Raw genomic sequence first — 23,291 nt, 5'->3', positions numbered from 1 at the left:
TTTTTTCCGTTTGAGGACTTTACCCTTCATAGGAAAATGAGAGCGATGTTATGGCCAGACTTTGAAAGACTTGTTCTAGTTCCTGAGCTGATTTTGCTGTTACAGAAAAGCCACAACTTAAACCGCCTTTGATAGCCTATGGCTATCTGAACAGCCCATGTGCAGAGAGGAAAATGGAAAGGTATCTTGAGTAGCTATGAAGTAGTATGACTTGATGTAGCGGTGGAAATATGCTGAAAGAAGAGATGCATGGAGGCAATGCTTTAAAGTGTGCTTGGTGTTTCAGCTCCAGCAACAAGATTTGTGGCGTAACAAAATTATTGTGGCATGAGCCTTTTTCATCAGATGCAGGAGCTATGGAGATGATGGATGCAAGCAGGGACCAAAGGACTGGTCCTTTTTATTTCCCGTGCAATGGTTGCTCAAGTTCTTTCTCACCCATCCACAATGACATGGCGAGCCCTCTTTGCTGTTGACACTTGTTTTTGTCCCACACAGCATCTTTTGCCATTGTGTTCAGGATTGAAATGTGCGGGGATATAAACATTTGGGCCATTGGGGTGGGGTGAGAGGAGCATCCGTCCTGGGTGAAACAGATATGCATTCCAGAAGGGTGTAAAAGATCATGGGTTGTATCCAAGTAAGTCGTAAGTACGTTTATTGAAATTAACGAGCTTAAGGGCATTGGTTTCAATGGATCCTACTCCCGAGTGTGACTTGATTAGATAAAACCCTACGTAATATTTTAATAAATGTTAATAAAAGTTATTTAGATGCTAGATTTAAAAAATGTCAGGTTCAGAGGCTTAGTGAGAGCAGCATGGCAGGCAAATTGATAGCAATTTTTCATTGGCTCTGTGTCTAGTGGCATCCAGGCACTGAATCTGGTTAACTGAGCCTGAGACTTAACCCCAGCCAGTTGATGCAGATTGGACAACAGTTATGGGAAGAGAAGTTCCCCAACAGCTTCTTAGAAGCACAGTCTCATCTGAGTAGTGGGAATGACATGTTATCAGTAATGCATTAAATTTAGAAAGCGCTGCATCTGTAAGAAATCACTATTTTAGTGTGCCAGCTCCTACACTTTGAAACTCCCTGCCTATTGACTTCAGCCAGGTGCCTTCACTGTACTGTTTTTTTTTTAACTACTATATTTTTCAGATAATCTTTGAAAACCTCCCATTTTGAAACAAATTCCTGTTTTGATTTATTCTTTATTTTTTCTGATAAACCATCTAATTCGGCATATTCTGTCAGCTTTTGGATCCAATCTTGTATAGAGGGGATTTCATTACTCTTCCATTTTGCTGCGATCAAAACTCTTGCTGCCGCCGTCGCATATAAAAAGATACCCTTCCTCTTTTGTGGAATATCCAAATCTGTTATTCCCAGGAGATAGGCCTCTGGTTTTTTATTGAAAGATATCTTTAGCATTTTTTGCAGTTCTACATGGATACTCTCCCAGAATACCTGTATTTTCCTACATATCCACCACATATGGTAGAATGTTCCTGATTCACCGCATCTCCAACAATTACTTGACACATTTTTATACATTTTTGAAAGTTTCCATGGTGTTAGATACCATTTTTTGAAAGTTTAATCGTGTAACAATTTGTGAATTTCCAATTGATCTTCCATAAATTTTCCCATTGGGCCATGGTTATTGAATGGCCAAAATCCTGGGACCACCTCACCATTGCCACTGTTACCTCCTCCTCCTTGACTGTCCAGTCAAGAAGGAGTCGATAAGTTTTGGAAAGAGTTTTTCTTTTAGAATTTACAAGATCAGATTCGAATCGGGAAATTTCTGTTGAGAACCCCTTTTGTTTGTCAGATTTAAATTTTTCAAATAACTGATGGTATTGGAACCAGTCTGAGATGTGTTCTCTTATTTGCTCAAAGTTTTTAAATTTTATTTGGTTATCTTCATTTCTGTTTTACTGCTACAGCTTCTATTGGAGAAGTCCACCACGGGACTTTAGGTTCCATCAGGTCTTTATATTTTTCCCATACAGCAAAGAGTGATTTTCTTATTATATGGTTGGTAAATTTTTTATGAATTTTCGCTTTTCCATATATCAGGTAGGCGTGCCATCCCCAACGGTTGTCAAAACCTTCCAGGTCCAAGAGGTCCGGATCCTGCAATGTGCACCAATCTTTTAGCTAGGTGAAACAGGCTGCCTCGTAGTACAGTTTTAAGTCGGGTAGGGAAAAGCCTCCTCTCTCTTTTATGTCTATTAAGATCAGGTGTTTAATCCTAGGTTTCTTCCCTTCCCACAGGAATTTGGAAATTTCTCTTTGCCATATCCTAAGACAACCTGCTTCGCCCAGTATTGGAATCATTTGAAATAAAAAGATTAATTTTGGAAGCACATTAATCTTTATAATGGAAATCCTACCCAGAAATGTTAATTTTAGTTTACTCCAGGTTACAAAGTTTTTTCTAATCTCTAACCAAGTTTTGGTGTAATTATCCTGAAATAAGTTTATGTTCTTGGGGGTGATCCAAATACCTAAGTATTTCGCTTTTGAGGAGATTTTCAGGCCCAATATTTTTTCTAAGTCATCCTTTTCTTCTGTGGTTACATTTTTAACAAGCATTTTTGTTTTTGTTATATTCAGCTTAAAGCCTGCCACTTCTCCAAATTCTTTAATCAATTCCAGCACTCTTTTCAGACTTTCTTTAGGGTTTTCAGTCATAACAAGTAAATCGTCCACAAACAGTATGATTCACTGTACTTTTTTCAGTGCCTGCTTCAAAACATTTTTGTTTAGGCAAGGTATGTAGAACACCGACATGTGTTTTAATCTGGTTTTTAGTTTATTGCTTTATTTTTGTAAACCGCTTTGCTGTTTGGTTTGGTTTTACAATCAAATAGTATGTAAATTTTGTGAAATAAATAAACATACAAACATTTTTGGTGTCTGATTTACCTCTTCACTCTTCCTAGGGAAGTCCCAAGGGTTACGCTTACTTTAACTTTCCTTGCACGTGTATGCGTATGTAAATTGCTTAAAGGTTCTACTTACAATCAAGTTGAATTTAAATTTTGTTCAAATGAAAAAAAGAGAGACTGAAATCTGTGTCTTCCCATCTTTTAATACTTGTTTTGTGCACGTCCTGGAGAACAATATATTTGTTTGCTATTGTGGCAACTAAAGAACGTATTGTAAATGTTTTAAAATGTCAATGCAGCAACGTACAGAACACACAGTTCATTGTTATGCATGTTACTCAGAAGTAAGTCCCAAGGCTTTCAATGGAGCTCTTACTCCCATCCAGGTGCCTTCCAGTTGTTTTGGACTACAACTCCTATCATCTGGCTGGCCAGCCACACCCCTTTCAAGAAACTCCATTTCTTTCCTTCTGTTTTGTCTCTACCCCACCCTTCCTGCACCCCACTATTTTAGCAAGCTCAGTCTTATTTGAGTTGTCTTTGACTTGGGGGTGAGTGTGTTACTTTTCCTGAATCATTTTTTGCATTCCTGCACATATTGTGGTTCCTCTAAGCTTGTTGCTACCTCCCTCTTGTTCATAGATGGTGTTATTCCGGCTACATAAGAACAGGCATTTTAAAAAAAACCACTTTCAATACATAGGATTCAACATAGTTTAATTGTTTGTTAGGAAGCAGGTCAAGTGACTGTTTCCAATGGGCTGTAATGAACAGTCATACTCCAGAGTAGACCTTTTGAAAAAAGCAGGATTATATTATTTAGTTTCTTTTCATTTTTAATATTTTACTTCCTTATGCTTAGAGGACAATTTTGCCATGAACTTTCCTTCTATTTATGCAGCTGGTTTTTATGCAGAAAGTTTATTTTGATTCTTAAGAGGATGCTCTCTTTAGTTGTTAACTGTGCTTTACAGAATGTATTGATTCTCTCATATTTGTTGCTTATTAAGGATGTTTTAACCTATGGATGGAGCCAATGCTAGTCCTACTCATACTTGACCCATTGAAGCGAATGGGCATGGATCACTTCATTTCAATGGGTGTACTCTTGAGTAGAACTTGACCGGCTACAACTTTCTCTTGTAACCTATGTACTACATCTAACGCTGGAGGCAATGTGCCCCCAGTCACCATTCCTGGAAATCACAGGTGGGAATGTCCCAGATCCTACCAGTGGTGTAGTATCTGGGGGGCACAGGGGTGGTTGCCCCGGGTGCTAAATTGTTAGGGGCACAAAATTTCAACACCCTGTTGTGCCCGAATACAGCTGTGCACTTCTATTGTTGGGCTGTGCTCACTTCTCCATGTGAACCAGGAAGTGGCCTATCCCAAAAACAGAATGACTTGAATGTACATATGTACATGAAGGACCAGGTGCGCAGCCTGGGAGTCATTTTGGACTCACAGCTGTCTATGGAGGCACAGGTCAAATCTGTGTCCAGGGCAGCTGTTTACCAGCTTCATCTGGTACACAGGCTGAGACCCTATCTGCGGACTGCCTCGCCAGAGTGGTGCATGCTCTGGTTATCTCCCGCTTGGACTACTGCAATGCGCTCTACGTGGGGCTACCTTTGAAGGTGACCCGGAAACTACAACTAATCCAGAATGCGGCAGCTAAACTGGTGACTGGGAGCGGCCGCCGAGACCATATAACACCGGTCTTGAAAGACCTACATTGGCTCCCAGTACGTTTCCGGGCACAATTCAAAGTGTTGGTGCTGACCTTTAAAGCCCTAAACGGCCTTGGTCCAGTATATATGAAGGAGCGTCTCCATCCACATCCTTCTACCCAGACACTGAGGTCCAGCACCGAGGGCCTTCTGGCGGTTCTCTCACTGCGAGAAGCCAAGTTACAGGGAACCAGGCAGAGGGCCTTCTCGGTAGTTGCGCCCTCCCTGTGGAATGCCCTCCCACCAGATGTCAAAGAGGACAACAACTACCAGACTTTTAGAAGACATCTGAAGGCAGCCCTGTTTAGGGAAGCTTTTAATGTTTGATGTATTACAGTATTTTAATATTTTTTTGGAAGCCGCCCAGAGTGGCTGGGGAAGCCCAGCCAGATGGGCGGGGTATAAATAATAAATTATTATTATAATAAATTATTATTACTCTGCCTGTTTCCCTCCTGTTCTCTTTGTGTGGCGCCGAGCATTGGCAACCCATGATATGCCACTGTATCCTGCTTTTGGTCTTCCCATAGGCACCTGCTTGGCCACTGTGAGATGGGCCTGATCCCGCAAGCTCTTCTTAGGTCCTTAAACCACACAGAGGGAGGAATTCAGCATAGGGCCAAGAAGATTGCTCTGTCAGTGTAAGCATTTCTCCTTGCCTGATTCAACCATCTGCTCTCTCCTCCCCCTGCATACTGTTCTGGGGTGGGAGAGCTCTGTTGTACTAGTGATGGTCTTTGTACAAGTTTCTACTAGTGGGGCTTGTTATAGATGAATCCCACCCCCTCCATTTTGTTTAAATGGTACATAAATGGTCCAAATAACTAAACAAAACTAACTTGGGTCCATTAATTTCATTGGCTCTGCTCGTGAGTAGAACTAGGTAAGCACAGATTAGTATTAAACAAAAGTCTATACAGACTAGGTTTATATTTTTTAAAAAAACCCAAAAAATCTACAGCCGACCCCTCTCCTCACCCACCCCTAGTTTTTAGAAGGGAAGTGCATAGCTTTCATCCCAGAGTTGAATTCCAGTACCACTTTCTTTGAAAACAAACCTGCAGAGTAGGCAAGAGGGTGGAGTCTCTTTTGTAGTATTTTGAATCCACAAAGTGTCTTATAAATGAGTGGGTGACAACCTTCACTGCTGATGTTGGCATCGAAACTCACAGGAGCACAAGACCCAGCTCCCCACCCTGAACGCTTTCCAAAAGAGCTGGTTTTATTGCCTTGCCCTGTACTTCTAACTCTGGAGGGACTGGCAGCCTGGTGTGGGGTCTCAGGAAAAGCCACAGAGGCCTGTTCTTCTCCTGTTTCTTGGTTAGCCTAACTGATGCCATTTTGCATCTGTAAAAAACTACCTGCTTTAGAATTTAAGAGGGTGAGCCACAAATACGTGAAGACCAGATAACGTTGCTAGGTGATTTTCAGAAAATCCTCCCTCTGCCAGGCTACTCTCCCCTTCAAGGTCTCCAGGCAGGGTGTCCTGTTTCAATCAGCGGGAGCAGCTGAATAAACGAGTGATTATGGGAATCTCCTCTGTCTATGGCATTTATTGGCTTTTCAGTGACCAAGGCAGCTTGGACCCGATTAGCGGACCCCCAACAATGGCTGGAATGGTTGGAGCAGGTGGTGGTGCTACAGGAAGAGGCTGGCCACACCTATGAGTGAAGGGGGCGGGGCAATGTATTTCTGAGAGCTGCTCCCACATTAGGGAGGACCAGCACTGAAGGTGAATGTTTGCTGGCGGCCTTGCGTAGCGTCGCATGTGAGTGCTTTATGGGTTGGAGGGGAAAGCTGGCTGGTGGGAGGGGTTGGGAAATCAGGAAAAGGCAGTATATTGTTACATGTATAGCCAGGTTCTATGCATGTTTACTCTTAGTCAAGATTTCAGGTGAACATGTTCCCAAATGTGCAAAGAACTGCAGCTTGAAGTTGAGCCGGTTAAATGCTCCACTAGTGCTTTAACTAAGAGACATACTGAATTTGGAGTTGGCTTTCTGGATTTGTTTCCTACCTCATCTCCCCCACCTTTCAGCCGAGACAAAAGTGAAGTTGTGGATTTAAGCAGACACACTAAAAGCACAGCAAATACCTGCCTTGGCAGTTTGTGAGAAGGATCTCAAGCATGAGTCAGCAGTGTGATGGGGCTGCAGAAAAGGCAAATGTGGTTATTAGGCTTCATGAGTAGAACCAGAGTTTCCAAGTCACACAGTGTAACCCTGCAGTTTTCTGGTTGTAACCTAGGCTGTGACTCAGGCCTAATTTCTGGTTTTCCCAATGTGTGCCGTTCAGTGTGAGACCATTTCTGGACAGAAAAATCAACTAAGCAACCAGTTAAAAACAAGTCTAGTTACTTTCCACAATTAGTTTCCAATTGCTTAGTTAGTTCTTTATACAGCAACCAGTTAAAAGGTTTCCCCTTAATTGTCCAGCAGGAAGGAAAATCTAAAGGTCAGAAACAAGACTAGGAGGAGGGACCCTCAAGGGGGAGTTAACAAACACACCCTAAACTTTTCTCTCTGCCCCTAAATTTGTTTTGCAATGCATATTTTTCTCAGCAGCACTCTCCCCAAGTGCTTGACTATGGTTGCAATCTAAGTGGGTCTTCGTTTGTAAACTTGTTTTATGGTATTGTGATACAAGATTAAAACTGGGTTGTTGTTTTTTTGAGAGGGAAAACAAGCTCCACACCAGTTTTCAACTTTTTAGTTATAACTTAAACTGCTTCCTTTCTTTTACACTTGTTGGTATCCCCCTGTTCACTGTATCCTTGTCATCCTTTCCCCCCTATGAAACAAAAAATATGCCAGTCATTTAATTCCTGGTGTAAATTTTCTCTTAACTTACCTAATGGGCTATGTGAACATCAAATTAACACACACTTCCTGCGTGGAGGAACGAGGGGGAAGGTTGCTGCCTTTCCCTGGCCCTCAAATCCTCTACCAATGAGTTGGCAGTGAATTGACTGACACCTCTCTCCACCCAAAAAATGCCCCCACCTAGAAATGTGGCTGCCCCACCTAACAAGGAAGGCTGGCTATAGGAATATGACACAGCACATCTTTTGGGAATCATCCTTAAATTTATGCAATGCCATGCCCAGATCCTCTGTTGAGTCTTACCCCACTTGGCTCCTGTAATCTGCTGGTGAGCATTGGACCCTATATGGCACCATTGGGTCCCAAAGTGGGAGATACCCCCTATTGTGGGTGGGGGTGGGTGGGTTACCTAGAGGGGCCCCTCTGAGAGTTAAGGGAGCGACAGGGGAACTTTGAAAATCTGGCATCACTGGATCAAGTTCATCAGTTTGGTTGAATTGGTTAATTAAAACCAAATCGTTCTAATTGGTGTGTGAATAAATGTTCAGTTGTTACCGTTTTGAATTGTATTGTGCCCTTATCTTCCTTAAGTAGATTGTGCCAACCACTGTTCTGAATAATAATTTTTATAGAGTAGGGGGAACTGGAGATGAGTTTATGGAACCGAGGCAGCATGAAAAAGTTTGGGAACCTCTGTATTACACCCTTCCACTCAACCTGTTGTGTTCCAGAATTTGTTGGCTTGCAGTTCCCATCATCTCGGACTAGTGGCCCTACTGGGTGGGGCTGATGGGAGTTGCAGGTCAAAACAACTTGAGGATGTTGGGACCATAAAATCATAGAGTTAGAAGGGACCCTGAGGGTCATCTAGCTCAACCCCCTGCAATGCTGAAGTCTCAGCACGTGGGTTATGGATCTCTAATGCACCATAATTTCTCATGTTCTCTCTCTCTCTCTCTATATATATATATACACACACACCCTCTTCTGTTTATTATTACCTATGGCGTATTATGGTGTGGAGGTGCTATTCAAGGGGGCAAAGAGGTTGTAATAGTGCCTGCATAGTGGAGTATGGGTTGAATTGTTGCATGAGCGGACTTCCCCCTTCCTTCTCCAGAGAGTCTCCAGAGTCCCAACCCTCCAGACAATATTATAGAAGCAAGGGGTGCAAGTGCCTCTGCATGAGCGGAATTCTGTTCTGCTAAGCATGAAACTTGTCGGGTACAGCTTTGCATGTCAGATACCTTGTACAGGGGACGCGGGTGGCGCTGTGGGTTAAACCACAGAGCCTAGGACTTGACAATCAGAAGGTCGGCGGTTCGAATCCCCACAACGGGGTGAGCTCCCGTTGCTCGGTCCCTGCTCCTGCCAACCTCGCAGTTCGAAAGCACGTCAAAGTGCAAATAGATAAATAAGTACCGCTTCGGTGGGAAGCTAAACAGCGTTTCCGTGCGCTGCTCTTGTTCACCAGAAACGGCTTAGTCATGCTGGCCACATGACCCAGAAGCTGTACACCGGCTCCCTCGGCCAATAAAGCGAGATGAGCGCCGCAACCCCAGAGTTGGCCACGACTGGACCTAATGGTCAGGGGTTCCTTTACCTTTACCTTTATACCTTGTATAAAATCTATGCAGACGTACTAATATACATTAGTAAATACATGTGTTACTCCTATTTACATTGCACGGGCAGGGAGGGGAGGAACTTGGTGAAAATGACTCTGGATATAGTGGGTTTCATTTGCAGGCAACTTCAAGAGCTCAGTCAGAGGTTTACATGGAATCTACCCTATAGAGTCCTGCTATTTTTGCATCTCTAAAGATCCCTGTTATGCTGCCTGGGAGTAACTAGGTTTTGCTTCACTTCCCAAGTTAAACTGCATGATTGACCATGAATGCTAGTGGCCCAGGATATCCGCTAGCCTCCCTCTATGTGGGCGACTTGCACCCGGATGTAACCGAAGCCATGTTGTACGAGAAATTCTCGCCTGCTGGACCAATTCTGTCCATCAGAGTTTGCCGAGATGTCTCCACACGCCGATCACTAGGTTATGCCTACATAAATTTTCAACAGCCTGCTGATGGTAAGTGAGTGAGAACTTCTTCTAAACTCTCAAATGTTGTATTTTGTTTGCATCAAATATCTTTGCTCCATTCTTCAGCTGAAAAGACTCCCAGGGTAGATTACAGATCAATAAAAAGTAATACTGTGTTGCCTGAGGTCAGAGGCTATCTCAAAGGCAGGACACGAAAGGAAAAGGAGCAGAGAAAGAAAAGGGAGGAAACTCTGGTGCTAGTTAATAAAGTTCTTATAATAGTGGAGAGGGAAAGGGTTTGGTGCACAGCTGGGGAGACTGCTATCCTCTGGGTGTTGTTGGACTCCAACTCCCATCAGCCCTGGCCAGCATGGCCAGGGGTTGCTGGGAACTGTAGTTCACCGTCATCTGGAGGTCCTCAGGTGCCCCATTGCTGGTCTGGAGAGAGAGGGGGATCTAAATGTTTTTGGTTTCAGCTGAGCCCATGAAGTGGCCCTGCTTCTCATCTCTCCCTCAGCTGCAGCCTGATAAATCCATGTTGTATGGAGGGCCTTCTCGGTAGTGGCGCCCGCCCTGTGGGAACGCCCTCCCATCAGATGTCAAAGAGATAAACAACTACCTGACATTCAGAAGATATCTTAAGGCAGCCCTGTTCAGGGAAATTTTTAATGTGTGACATTTTAGTGTATTTTTGGTCTCTGTGGAAGCCATCCAGAGTGGCTGGGGAAACCCAGCCAGATGGATGGGGTACAAATAATAAATTATTATTATTATTGTATGATGTGCCCATATCTACTAAGTCTTCCTCTGGAAAACAAAGCAAGTTTTGCCAAGCAAAAAGGCAACTCAAGCTCTGCTTTCAAGCAGAGTTTGGGGCTCTACAGTACTCATTTTGATCCCCATTTAGGGGATCTGAACATTTAGAAATTAGCTGGCAAGTAACCTTTTGTGTTCCAAATAATTTCTGGTAGCTGTAAGATAAGTGTTGAGCTAAACCAAAGTGAAAGGAAGCTTTAGCCTTGCCCTGTTCACTCGGCCACAGTGATTAAGATTAGCCGTTGCAAATGTCCCACAGGAGGAATAAAATATCTGTGGATTTATTTCCCATCAACCCCAGCAAGTGGGGCTGGTGGTCAGTGGGAGTTGCAGCACAACAATATCTGAAGAGTCGTATCTTCCCCAGTCCTGCATCTAATGGCCTTTACCACTTGACCCATGATGCAGCTATGGTCTTGTTTACAGATGGTTGACTTAGAAACCATGGCAAGTTATTTGTACCTACAGCTTCCAGTCATGTTTTCCAGAAGCCAGAGCTTCTCTTCTTAACACCAATTTCTTAAGCCCCACTCCTGTCGAAAGACTTTGCGATCTTCCCTGTTGGTAGTAAAATGAATGTGCTCACACACAGCTGTTTGCAAGGTGAGAGACTGGGCTTCTTTGCTTCCAGCTTTTGGTTTTTGTTTCTGTGTAAACAAATGAGCTTTCCCTCCCCTGCTAGCTGAGCGGGCCTTGGATACCATGAATTTTGAAGTGATAAAAGGCCGACCCATTCGCATCATGTGGTCCCAACGGGACCCAGGACTCAGGAAATCAGGCGTTGGGAACATCTTCATCAAGAACCTGGACGATTCCATTGATAACAAAGCTTTGTATGATACATTCTCAGCCTTTGGAAATATCCTTTCTTGCAAGGTAGCTATGTCACCGGCAGAAATAACATCACCTGATCTGCTTTGAGCATTCTAGTATATGTGTTGTCTATCATTCCTTTTATCCTGATCTATTCAATTTTTGACCAGTGGTTTCTAAGCAGTCTGGCTTCACTTTTGTGTAATAACATTTGGTGGGTGGTAATTTAAAATTCAAAACAATCTTGAGGTAGCCTCTAGGCAAAACACTTTGGGCAATTTCCCACCCCCTCTAGCATCACAATGGTTCCTTGAATCTCAGAACTTCTCTGCTGATCCAAAGAAACAGCACTTCAGTACTGAGAGAGACCTCATTGAATTAGACACCTACCCCATTCCGATTTTCTTCAAGTTCTTTTCTCTCTCTATTTGAAACCAAGGTTTTTACTCATTGCTGATGGGCCCCATTGATTAGGGTTACACCAAAATGTGTCTGTGACTCAGGGTCACTGTTTAGGGGGGCTTTGTAACCACTGAGCAGATATACATGTAAACGGGGGGGAAATCAAGGGCCCATCTTTTTCGTTTTCAGTTGTATGACTTCCTTTTTTTCTCTTCCCTCATACCCACCCATGTCTTAACAGGTTGTTTGTGATGAGAATGGATCCCGAGGTTACGGCTTTGTCCATTTTGAGACCCACGAGGCAGCAAACAGAGCAATTGACACGATGAATGGAATGCTCCTCAATGACCGGAAGGTGTAAGTGGAAGCTGGGGTTGGGAGCTAGGGTGCAGGTATGGGTGAAGTGGGTGACTGCGAGATCAAATGCTGTTGACTCTCTTAATATGTTAGATGCATTGCACACATAAATAAATAACAGAGCCCCTCCTATGCAGAACACAATTTAGAATAAGGGTTTAAGCACAAAGGAAAACCAAGGTTAGTAAAAGGTGCAACCAACTTCCTTGGAAACATGTATCAAATGATAGAATAACAAGAATATTTGTAAGTAAATGCAAGTATCCAATATTTTAGGGCAGGTTTAGCATGCAAAACAGTCCATAAGGTCACTAATTTGTTTCCCCTGTGAGTATAGAAAATGTGCATTTCCAGCAGCAACACAGTTGGCCGGAAGAGCAACAGCTCATCCAGACTTCTACTTGTTCCACCGCTTCTCCTCCCAGGAAAACCCACTCTTTCACATTGAATTGGAGCATGCGTCAACTGGGTTTTCCTTGGATTGATGTTTGCTCCAATTCAGCACTAAAGAGCTGGTTTTCCTGGGGCAAGTCATGGGGCAGAGAGAAAACCACTCAGACCTGTATTTGGAAAGGACAAGTAGGAAACCACTTGGAACCATGCTTTCTAGGCATGGGACGAGCGAAGGGGGGACGAGCCCTCACTGTTTCATGTGCTCTATAAATCCTTTGTCTAGAAGATGCCTTGCCAATTCAGTTTTCTCTACACTGCCTTAAGAAGAGCAGTGGTTACAGCTGAAATCCACCCTGCGAGGTTGATGCAAAATACAGGCATGAGCAATGTTATCACTGCTCAAGCATCAGGCTCTCCTAGCTTAAAGGTCTCTAGAGCTACACCAAACAGAGATAATCCTGCCTCTCTCCTCATGACGGCATCTCCTGAGCACTGACAAGGCAAAACTTGGCACTTGTGGCTTTTTTAGAGCATGGTGATCGATAAAGCTGTCTCAGTTCTTGGCTACTTAATATAGCTTGGGAGGTTTCCCTGACCTTGTTGCATGGCACACACAATGCATTTTTAAAAGTGGCTTCACTGTTTGCCCTGTTTACAGGTTCGTTGGCCATTTTAAATCTCGACGAGAGCGGGAAGCAGAATATGGTGCCAAGGCAATGGAATTCACCAATGTCTACATCAAGAACTTTGGGGATGACATGCATGATGAGCGACTACAGGAAATATTCTCAAAATTTGGTAAATGCGACACTTTGAAGTATAGTGATTGGCAGGGAAGTTTCAGCCTGTGGGCCTAATTAGGCCTACCAGACCTCAGAGACTGGGCTGCCACACTATTTTGGGTGAACAACACCCCTGTTTCCTGAGCCTGGTGTCATATACGATGCAAAGTGCACCTTTTGCAAATCTGCTCCAGAAGATCGGGGGAATGCTTTGAACGGGGTTGTGCAAGCAGGGGAGAGGAGAGGAGAGGGAGAGGGAGAGGGAGAGGGAGAGAATGTTCTGTTGCACAAGGAAAAATCCTTGCCCTGATGGAACATTCGCCTTTATGTCGGATTCTACCCATACATAATAAGAGATTGCGGGTAAGATCCATTTTTTTGTGAGTGGACGTCTCCTTCATCTTCCCACTACATTTCCTGCATCCTCCCAAATCTGCTCCCGAGAATCCCTCAACCCTCCAGGCCAGATTTTGGAGGCATGGATGAGGGGGAATCCATTCTGTCAACTGGATCTGTTCTGCTGGCAGACAGGCAAAACTGTTCTGTTGCGCTGGTGGACAGGCACCACTGGATTTCACCCAATAGCCCCAACTGCATGGCACCAACGTAAGTCTATTGTAACTTGTGGCTCCAGCAATGTGACACTGTCTTAAACTTTCTTGTTCTACTTTCCAGGAAAGACGTTGAGTGTCAAGGTGATGATGGATAATGCAGGCCATTCGAAAGGGTTTGGGTTTGTCAACTTTGAGAAGCATGAAGATGCTCAGAAGGCAAGATAGACTTTGATCTGTTTGTCTGTGCCCAATGCTTGCTTGTTCCTGTTCCAGGGAATGTAGCTGTCAAGATGGAGCTGAAGACTTGTTGGTGGGAGAAAGACCTGACTTGGATGTGTGTGCACCTAAAGGAGTAAATGGGCTTTCTCCACCAGGGACCTCCCTGTTTTGTGATCATAAAGTTGGAGGAGGCCGTCTAGTGTGGGAAGTCCCAGAGCTAGAGCAGCCCCAACAGATGGCTGCATATAGCTTCTGCTTAAAGACCTCTCACAAGGGAGAGTCTATCCAGTTGCTTTGATCATTGGTTCCATTGCCAAACTGATTTTACCAGCAAGAACTGTCTCCTAACATTCAAGTGAGATGCAGCCGCTGGTGCAGCAGAGGAAATGAAATCTTGTCACATTCATATCATACATTTAAAGGCTTTCCTGCAAAGAATATTGGGAACTGTAATTTGTTAAGGGTGCTGGGAATTGTAGCTCTGTGATAGATAAACTACAGTTTCCAAGATTTTTAGGGAAACCATGCCTGTTAAAGTGGTGTAATTGTGCTTTAAATATATGGTGGGGGCTGCTGAATCTGTCCTCTTTTGGGTGACAGCTCTTCAGGCATTTGATGAGTGTTGCTGTTGTGTGTTCTTTCAGTCTTCTCTGGACCAAACACACCCCAGTTGATTCAACCTCTCATTATAAGACGTGATTAATAACAACAACATCAACAACAACAACAACAACAATTTATTATTTATACCCCACCCATCTGGCTAGGTTTCCCCAGCCACTCTGGGCGGCTCCCAACAAAATATTAAAAACAGAATAAAACATCATTTCTACACTCCTGACCATCTTGGTTTCCATCCTCCGAGCAGTTCTACTTTGTCTATGTCCTTTTTGCATATGAATCTCTCTCGTGTTTGCTATGAATGCATGATGGCTACAGTACCAACTAAATTGCTCTTGTTGGGGGTAGGGGGATTTCATTGCTTTGGATAGCTCAGAAGCGAAGGCTTTGCAAAGTTCATTACAAAATTAAAACAGAGCAAAGGGCATCTTTCTGCAAGACGGATGTGTGGTCCATTGAGGGGTGGAGTTAGTCGTGGGACTTCTTCCTATGCACAACCCTCTATGTTAACACCTGGTCTCCTGGCAGGCTGTTGAAGACATGAATGGGACGGAGATCAATGGGCGAATGGTGTATGTTGGCCGAGCTCAGAAGAGGATGGAACGTCAGAGTGAGCTGAAGCGCAAATTTGAGCAGATCAAGCAGGAGAGAGTAAACAGATACCAGGTAACGCTAAGTGACAACGAGGTCATCAGGTGTGGCAAGGTACACTTTTTTTAAAAAAGCAACACGCTTGCAGACTTTCGAAATCTCAAATGCTGCGGTTGCTCTCCAATATAAATATTTATTTATTTGTTTGCAGGCATCGTTTCTATTACTGCTACTAATAACTTTATTACCCACCGTTCACCAGCAGAAGGATTACAGCAATTTAAATTCCAGTACCCAAAACAGTGGTAACAAATTTCAACCTGTAATTGTATGTCCCCCTTGGTCTACAATAAAATAATGTAAGGGTAAAATAGGAAAGATCCCAAACTCAGTAAACTAAAAGCAGTAAAACAATTTCCAGGATTGAGCCATTATTATTCTGTAAAGTAACTGGCCATGTAGAGGAAATCCACATTTCTCAGTCCTGCTTCACTGAGAGCTAGTGAAGGATAAGCAGCTTACCAGGTCAGGTCATTTGTTAGGCCATTTCATATCTATTCTTGACTGGCAATGGTTCTCTACGGTTTCAAGGGTCTCAGGCTTTTGCCGTCGCCTGCTACTCCCTGATTCCTCTAATGACAGATGCCAGGAATTGAACCTGAAGGCCCCTTCACGGGAAGTATGTGCTGTGTTGATGAGCTGTGGTCCCTTCTTGAGGCACAGGTCACCTGCAATGACAGTGCATGGTAATGGTTCCTGTTTGTGGCAAGGGATGAAATTCGTTGGGTTTTATCTTGATGCCTCCAGACAATCTCTATATTGTTTGTGGGATTCAAGCACATACAGTGATACCTCGGGTTACTTACGCTTCAGGTTACATACGCTTCAGGTTACAGACTCCACTAACCCAGAAATAGTACCTCGGGTTAAGAACTTTGCTTCAGGATGAGAACAGAAATTGTGCTCAGGCAGCACGGCAGCAGCAGGAGGCCCCATTAGCTAAAGTGGTGCTTCAGGTTAAGAACAGTTTCAGGTTAAGAATGGACCTTTGGAACGAATTAAGTACTTAACCCAAGGTACCACTGTAATGGGAATTTAGGATTGTGCAATTAAAGCAGATTAAAGGGCTCTGTCGCCTGAGCACAGCAAATTCGGATGACGTTCCTTGAGAGAAAGCGCACTAACATTATAAAACACTACACAGGTGATGGGTAGTAACAATTTAGCACTATTCCCTCTTACAGGAATCTAATCTTTACATAAACTGGAGTGTATGTTATATTGAGGTGTTGGCAGTGTTAGAAATTGAGATATGAAAGCTAGGAGCTAAAGGGCACTTTAAACCTAGGTTATGGGTGCAACAACGGAATGTCTGGGCACGCTTTTTAATAACAAGAATACAAAGCTGAAAATGAATGAACTGCAGCTAAAATATTATGTCCATTTTTCACATGGTATAGTCCTACCCCTGCCCACCCCCCTAATATTCTTAAGGGGGTCTCTTCTCCAGTCTTCAGAGTAGCTGGAAGTGGGGAGGCAGAAAAAGCTCCTCCTTTCCTCCCACTCTGCAGTTTTAATCTGAAATCTTAGGTGCAGTGCAGCACCCAGAGCTCAGAAACTGCTCGCGCTAATGAAATTCCATGTCGCAAAATGCACCCAGAACAATGGGAGTTTTGAATGCTGGGTGTTGGTTTGGATGGCATTTGGTTCCCTTCCAGCCTTATGATTGAGTATTGGAAACATTATTTTTTGTGCATATTTTAAAATGGAAAGCTGCGGCATAAATGTTGCTTAAAAAAAATTAATGAACACATGGGAAAGTGTCTGTGCTCTTTGCTCCTAGGGTGTGAACTTGTATGTAAAGAATCTGGATGATGGGATTGATGATGAACGGCTGAGGAATGAATTTTCTCCTTATGGAACTATCACTAGTGCCAAGGTAAGATCTATGGTGGGTATTCAATGTTGATCTATGTTGAACGTTCCATCCGCTCAAGCATGTCAGCTTCTCAGATGGAACAACACCCCCCCCGCAATGTTTTAGGGCGTTCTCCCTGCCCCAAGCCAATTTCAGGGGGCACAGGGGAAAGGGAAAAGCCCCACTGCACAAGTGGAAGACCTTGTGCAAGTCTGTCACTGATGGGACTCATTAGGTGAATCCTGCCCCTTATGTTTGTAACCAAATATCTTTTGTCTGTGAAACTTTCATTCAGACCATTGGCAAAGACTCATGTGATTGATTGCTCCTTCCATATGCCTCCTTAAAAAATCAAAACACAAAAACACTAGGCTGTTGTTGATTTTTAACATGCAGGGATTTGGGGGTGGGGATATGGAAGGAGAAATTGCATGAGCCTCCCACCTATAGTCTGAAAACAAGGCAGTCCAGAAAGCAGTCCAGTTTTGCTGCCTGTCTGCTGTTTTGAGGCTGAAATTGCCACTGGGATAATCCAGTGATCTGCCCCATCCACTCCTTGCCTTCTCTGCAATGATTCCATCTGGAATTCTGGCTACTGGACTACTTTCGTCTAGTCCTTCAAAAAACTATAGCTCTCACAGAAGGAAGGCAACCAAGGCAGTGAGGCATGGTTGTGGGCATAGCTATCAACCTTCCCTTTTTTTGCGGGAAATTCCCTTATTCCAGCGCCATTTCCCACTGCTATCCAGGATTGTTAGATATCCTGTAGACTGTCCCCGGGACAGGTGAGGCTGCTGATCCCTTATTTTCAAATCTGAAAGTTGACAGCTATGGCTGTGGGACTGCTGACAGAGTTATTAGGAACTCTGCAAGCCCCCAGTCTGGGAGGTGCGGAGGCCACTGTGTGCGAAATCCAACTACCATATTTTGCGCCCCATAGGACGCACTGGCCCATAGGACGCACCTAGTTTTTTGGGGGGGAAATAAAGAAAAAAAATTTATTCCCCCCCCCAGGTGCGGGGCTGGAAGAACCAAGTCGGGGAACAGCAGGAAGGCGCGCTCCGCCTCCCCACTGTCCCCCGAGTTTGTGGGGCTGGCGATGGGGAGAAGTGCGCTGAGCCTGGGACTGGAGGCAGCTCTGCGCAGCCATCGGGAGCCGGGCGGGACTTCGCGCCCCGCTTCCGATGGCCGCGCAGAGCTGCGCTGAGCCCGGGACTGCAGGCGGCTCTGCGCAACCCTCGGAGCCGGTCTCCCGAGGGTTGCGCAGAGCTTCCTGAAGCCTGGAGAGCGAAAGCCTGCATTTGCCCCATAGGACGCACACACATTTCCCCTTCATTTTTGGAGGGGGAAAAGTGCGTCCTATAGGGCGAAAAATACAGTAAATAGATCCACCAGCACATTGATGTTTGGCTGCCCAGAGGTACTTCTCCACCCTTTCTTCTCCCTAAGTCTATTTCTGGGCGTGGGGATCCCCAAACTCTCTACAGCAGATTTGGTACAGATGCATCTACAAGCCTATTTAGTTGGGGACCATCCATGAAGTTTTGAAATTATCAGTCAACAGTGCATTTAGTTATGATGGTTTGCTTGAAGGTGTGTGCCACCATGTCTCCCCTGCTGCTATGTCAGGGTACAATGAATGTTTATTGTAATAATGGCTCAGTGCCTCCCCATTTAGTGAAAACAAGGACTTTGAGTTGACCTTTGTTCCTATTGAGTTTGGTGGGACTCAAGAGCAGTTCACCCCAATGAGTATATTTGTGTGTGTTAGGAAAAGTTGTCAATTATTCCGCTCATCTCGATGTCCGTGTCTCTCTGCCTGTGCTCTTCAGACTGCCGTTTGCCATCCACTCAGTGGACTCAGTGTTTTAATTTTCAATTTTAGGTGATGACAGAGGGTGGACACAGCAAAGGTTTTGGGTTTGTATGTTTTTCATCCCCAGAAGAGGCCACAAAGGCTGTGACTGAAATGAACGGGAGGATTGTCAGTGCCAAGCCTTTGTATGTGGCCCTTGCTCAAAGGAAAGAGGAGAGGAAAGCTATTCTCACCAACCAATACATGCAGAGACTAGCTACCATGAGGGCCTTGCCTGGTCCAATCCTCTGCTCCTTCCCTCCGACAGGTTATTTCCTGCCCTCCCTTCCACAGGTAAGGTTTGTAAAGAGGCTGCTATTACAGCTTACTTCTATGAAACCCATTGACTAGCACCAATGGCAGACAAGATGCTATTGCACTGCAACTTAATGCACTTTGCAAATCCATTGCATTCCAATCTAACCGCCATATTGGGAGATGACAGGATGCATGTATAAAAATGTCTTCACAGATCAAACACCATAAGAACTTTTTATATCTCTGCCTACATCACCACAAAATAAATAAATAAATCTTGCAATAGAGTCCACCCGTTCAGCTGTGAGTTGTTCAAGCCAAAGCGGTCCTGGCTTTCCCCATAGAATCCTGGGAGCTGCAGTTTGTTAAGGATGCGTAGAATTGTTAAAAGAGCCTTATTCCTCTCCCAGAGCTACAATTCCCAGAGTGGCTTAGCAACCAATCCCTCTTCACGGGGAACTCTGCAGGTCCCAGAATCCTTAGGGGAAAGGATGTGCAAAGGAGAAACAGGGTCTGTAGCTCAAGTTTCCCTTGGGTGGCCTGGAGGAAAGGTCAACCTGGAAGACCTTGTAGGTTTCAGCCCAGCAAAGTCTGGGCCTTCTTTCTTCTCAGACGCACGTTCAAGAGGTGTTTTCCTTGTCATTTCCTCCCTCAGGCATTGACGGAGAACATGAGCCGGAGACTTCCTGTGAGTTTATTACATATAGTGCCAAACTATGGTTTAGTGTGGCGCTGTGGGTTAAACCACAGAGCCTAGGACTTGCCGATCAGAAGGTCGGCGGTTCGAATCCCCACGACGGGGTGAGCTCCCATTGCTCGGTCCCTGCTCCTGCCAACCTAGCAGTTTGAAAGCACGTCAAAGTGCAAGTAGATAAATAGGTAGCACTCCAGAGGGAAGGTAAACGGCATTTCCGTGCGCTGCTCTAGTTCACCAGAAGCAGCTTAGTCATGCTGGCCACATGACCCGCAAGCTGTACGCCGGCTCCCTTGGCCAATAAAGTGAGATGAGCGCTGCAACCCCAGTCAGTCATGACTGGACCTAATGGTCAGGTCTCTTTACCTTTACCTAGCTGTTCTCCTAATCTGCCTCAAGTCATTCTCAGGTGATGGTTCCTTCAAAGCTACACAAAAAGAACGGCCACATACCTTTTCAAATTCCAGGCTTGGTGCTTTCAGTAGTCCAAGCTGCCCCAGGGCTGATGTGAGGACAGTAATGTATCTTCTTCCTTTGTTTCGTGGCCTTTTTTCTAGCCTCAAACCAGAACTACTTTCTACAGTCCTAGCCCTGTTGCCCAAGTCCGCCCTGTCTCCCGTTGGAATATGCAGCCCTCCAGGCCTTCCTGTAAGTTTGCTTGCTTGTTTTTTCAAAAAGGACTTGGTCATCTGCAGAGCATGTGGGTGTAGGTTGCACTTGGTATGGAACTCCTACCATGCTATTGGTTGGTGCTGGGACCCCAGTATTTTCGTGAAGTCAGCATGCAAATTCAGTAGAGCACGGGGCTGGGGACCTGATGATGCTGGACTCCAGCTCATGGTCAGGGATCATGAGAGTTGGAGTCCAACAATAGGTCGCAGGTCCCCATCTCTATGTTAGAGGAATGTGTGGTGGTCTTAGTTCTCCTTACTGAAAGTAGACCCACAGACTAAGCAGAACTCTCTGCTAAGACACTAGGGGTGGTGTTCAATTAAGTTCTGCTCAGAATAGACCCATTGGAATTAATGGACCTAACTTAGCCATGTTCACTAATTTATTTATTTATTTATATTATTTATTTTTAAAAAATATTTCAGGTTTATACATTTCACTAATTTTACAATCATTTTAACATTTCAAAACTTGTCTTCCTTCCCCTTCTTTCTGCGGTTCTTTAAATTTATTTTTAATATCTTCTGCATATCCAAATTACCGTATTTTTCGCCCTATAGGACACACCGTCCCATAAGGCGCACCTAGTTTTTGGGGGGGAAATAAAGGGGAAAAAATTATTTCCCCCCCAGGCGCGGGGCTGGGGCGGGGGAGGCCCGAGCTTCCCCTGACCCCAGCCCCCAAACAGGCAGCTCTCTGCAAGCCGTGGGAGCCCAGTGCTGGCTCCCGCTGCTTGCGGAGAGGTCCGCGAAGCCTGGAGAGCGAGAGGGGTCAGTGCCCACCGACCCCTCTCGCTCTCCAGGCTTCAGCGAAAGCCTGCATTCGCCCCATAGGACGCACACACATTTCCCCTTCATTTTTGGAGGGGAAAAAGTGCGTCCTATAGGGCGAAAAATACGGTAACTTAAATTTGCTCATTTATTCAATAAACCATTTCCATTCTTTAATAAAAAGTTGGTTATCTTGATTTCTTATTCTTCCATGTTCACTAATTTATGTGGATAAAACGTCTCTGAATGCCCCCCGCTTCTTATGCCTCCAAATTCTGATGAAAGTATTCAATGTTTTTAGCATCCTATCACCCAGCCAGCCCGGTCCTGAGGACTAGTGCACCTCCCAGGCGCCCGCTGTCCAACATCAGCACCATGAGACAAGCGTCCACTCAGGCTCCCAGGGTATCTCCCAATGCCCAGAGAGTGGGTAAGTTAGGAAATGCGGATGGTTCATCATCAAACGGAACGGTGCGTGCCTGTGTGCTTAGATGCAGGTGGCAATTATTTTATGCATAATCTGGTTTGGGGGAACCTGTCACAGTGTAGCATTACCAGGAAATGGAACCTGTGGCAGGGTGATGGCAATAAGGGTAGGCTGTGTGGGAGCCATTCAGTTCTATGGGCTCCCATAGCAATTGAGAGATTAGGTACACAAGTTGCTCTTACCATGCCTCCTCCAGACCTTGGTCCTGAGGTCCAGCACCGATGGCCTTCTGGCGGTTCCCTCACTGCGAGAAGCCAAGTTACAGGGAACCAGGCAGAGAGCCTTCTCGGTAGTGGCACCCTCCTTGTGGAACGCCCTCCCACCAGATGTGAAAGAGAACAACAACTACCAGACTTTTAGAAGACATCTGAAGGCAGCCCTGTTTAGGGAAGCTTTTAATGTTTGATGTATTACAGTATTTTAATGTTTTTTTGGAAGCCGCCCAGAGTGGCTGGGGAAGCCCAGCCAGATGGGCAGGGTATAAATAATAAATAATAAATTATTATTATTATTATTATTATTATTATTATTATTATTATTATTATTACTTTTATCATTATTAAATAAAAGGATTATCAGGAGCTGGTGTGGGGTTTAGCCTTTGCTTCAATGGCATCTGTGGGTTTATCCTTTTGCTTGCTTTGTATACATGAATGGAGTGTTTTATTATCGTAAGATTTGGACCACCCATTTGTGCTGACGTTGCAGTGGAGATTTTGAGAGGACTTCTCAGATTTATTTGTTGCGGGCTGTAGATGCAGCTCAGAACTGCCATCTTCCTCTCCCTGCCTTCTGCACCATTTTGGGAAGCCTGCTTCTAAAAAGGCTTCTGCAAAGGGTGCATGGCATTAACGATGGGATACGTCATCTCTCCTCTCTCTGTACCCTTCCAAATTGTTCCTGTTCTCATTTCAGCCAACATAGGAACCCAGACTATCAGCACTCGGGCATCCTCAACAGCCCTACCACGTGGCGTTTCCCAGTACAAGTACTCTTCAGCCGTGAGGAATGCCCAGCCACTGGGCACCATGGCACCTCTGCCAATGCACCAGGTAACTCACCTTCAGTTGTGGGACAAAGGATATTGTATAGACCATGTTTTCCTCCCTCCACTTCTTAATATGGAAGATTTTTCTGATCATGCCATTAACATAGCCTGCGTACACACCATACATTTAAAGCTCTCCCCCACCCCACAGAAATCCTGGGAACTGTAGAATAAGGGTGCTGGGAATTGTAGCTCTGTAAAGGGATAAACTGCAGTTCCCTGGATTCTCTGTGTGTGCGTCATGTGTTTTTTTAAGTGTGCTTTCAATGTATGTTGTGCATGCAGCCTTTAGAGTTTGGGCTTGTAGCGTATTCTAGTTTTGGCGTTTGATTGGTCTGGATTAGTGGTTCCAAAAGTGGAACAGACCAACCAAAGGTCACACAGGTCCCCATCTTTGATTTAGAGGAATGTGTGGTGGCCTAAGTCTGTGGGTCTACTCTCAGTAAAAAGAACTAAGCAGAACTCCCTGCTAAGACACTTGGGGGGGGGGGTTCAATTAAGTTTTGCTCACAGTAGACCCATTGGAATTAATGGACCTAACTTAGTCACGT

The 23,291-nt window shown here is 44.7% G+C and overlaps 1 protein-coding gene across 1 annotated transcript in view; it reads left to right on the top strand.

The window, feature by feature from the left end:
- The first annotated feature begins 2,969 nt into the window (after positions 1 to 2,969).
- The window catches only part of PABPC1L (poly(A) binding protein cytoplasmic 1 like), a 31,199-nt gene continuing 10,877 nt past the window's right edge, over positions 2,970 to 23,291 (top strand). Inside the window, exons 1-13 of the mRNA XM_083618683.1 lie at positions 2,970 to 3,451; positions 5,161 to 5,271; positions 9,327 to 9,538; positions 10,989 to 11,182; positions 11,763 to 11,878; positions 12,930 to 13,069; positions 13,729 to 13,823; positions 14,976 to 15,113; positions 16,882 to 16,977; positions 18,842 to 19,105; positions 20,321 to 20,411; positions 21,507 to 21,635; positions 22,608 to 22,744. Of these exons, the coding sequence (XP_083474809.1) occupies positions 9,346 to 9,538; positions 10,989 to 11,182; positions 11,763 to 11,878; positions 12,930 to 13,069; positions 13,729 to 13,823; positions 14,976 to 15,113; positions 16,882 to 16,977; positions 18,842 to 19,105; positions 20,321 to 20,411; positions 21,507 to 21,635; positions 22,608 to 22,744 (1,593 nt within the window). The 5' untranslated portion in view covers positions 2,970 to 3,451; positions 5,161 to 5,271; positions 9,327 to 9,345. The remainder of the gene's footprint in view (positions 3,452 to 5,160; positions 5,272 to 9,326; positions 9,539 to 10,988; positions 11,183 to 11,762; positions 11,879 to 12,929; positions 13,070 to 13,728; positions 13,824 to 14,975; positions 15,114 to 16,881; positions 16,978 to 18,841; positions 19,106 to 20,320; positions 20,412 to 21,506; positions 21,636 to 22,607; positions 22,745 to 23,291) is intronic.

Source organism: Podarcis filfolensis, assembly GCF_964270895.1.
Source record: "Podarcis filfolensis genome assembly, chromosome: 6".
Taxonomy (NCBI): domain Eukaryota; kingdom Metazoa; phylum Chordata; class Lepidosauria; order Squamata; family Lacertidae; genus Podarcis; species Podarcis filfolensis.
Note: the sequence above shows the minus strand (reverse complement) of the source record. Positions and strands in the feature narration are given on the sequence as shown.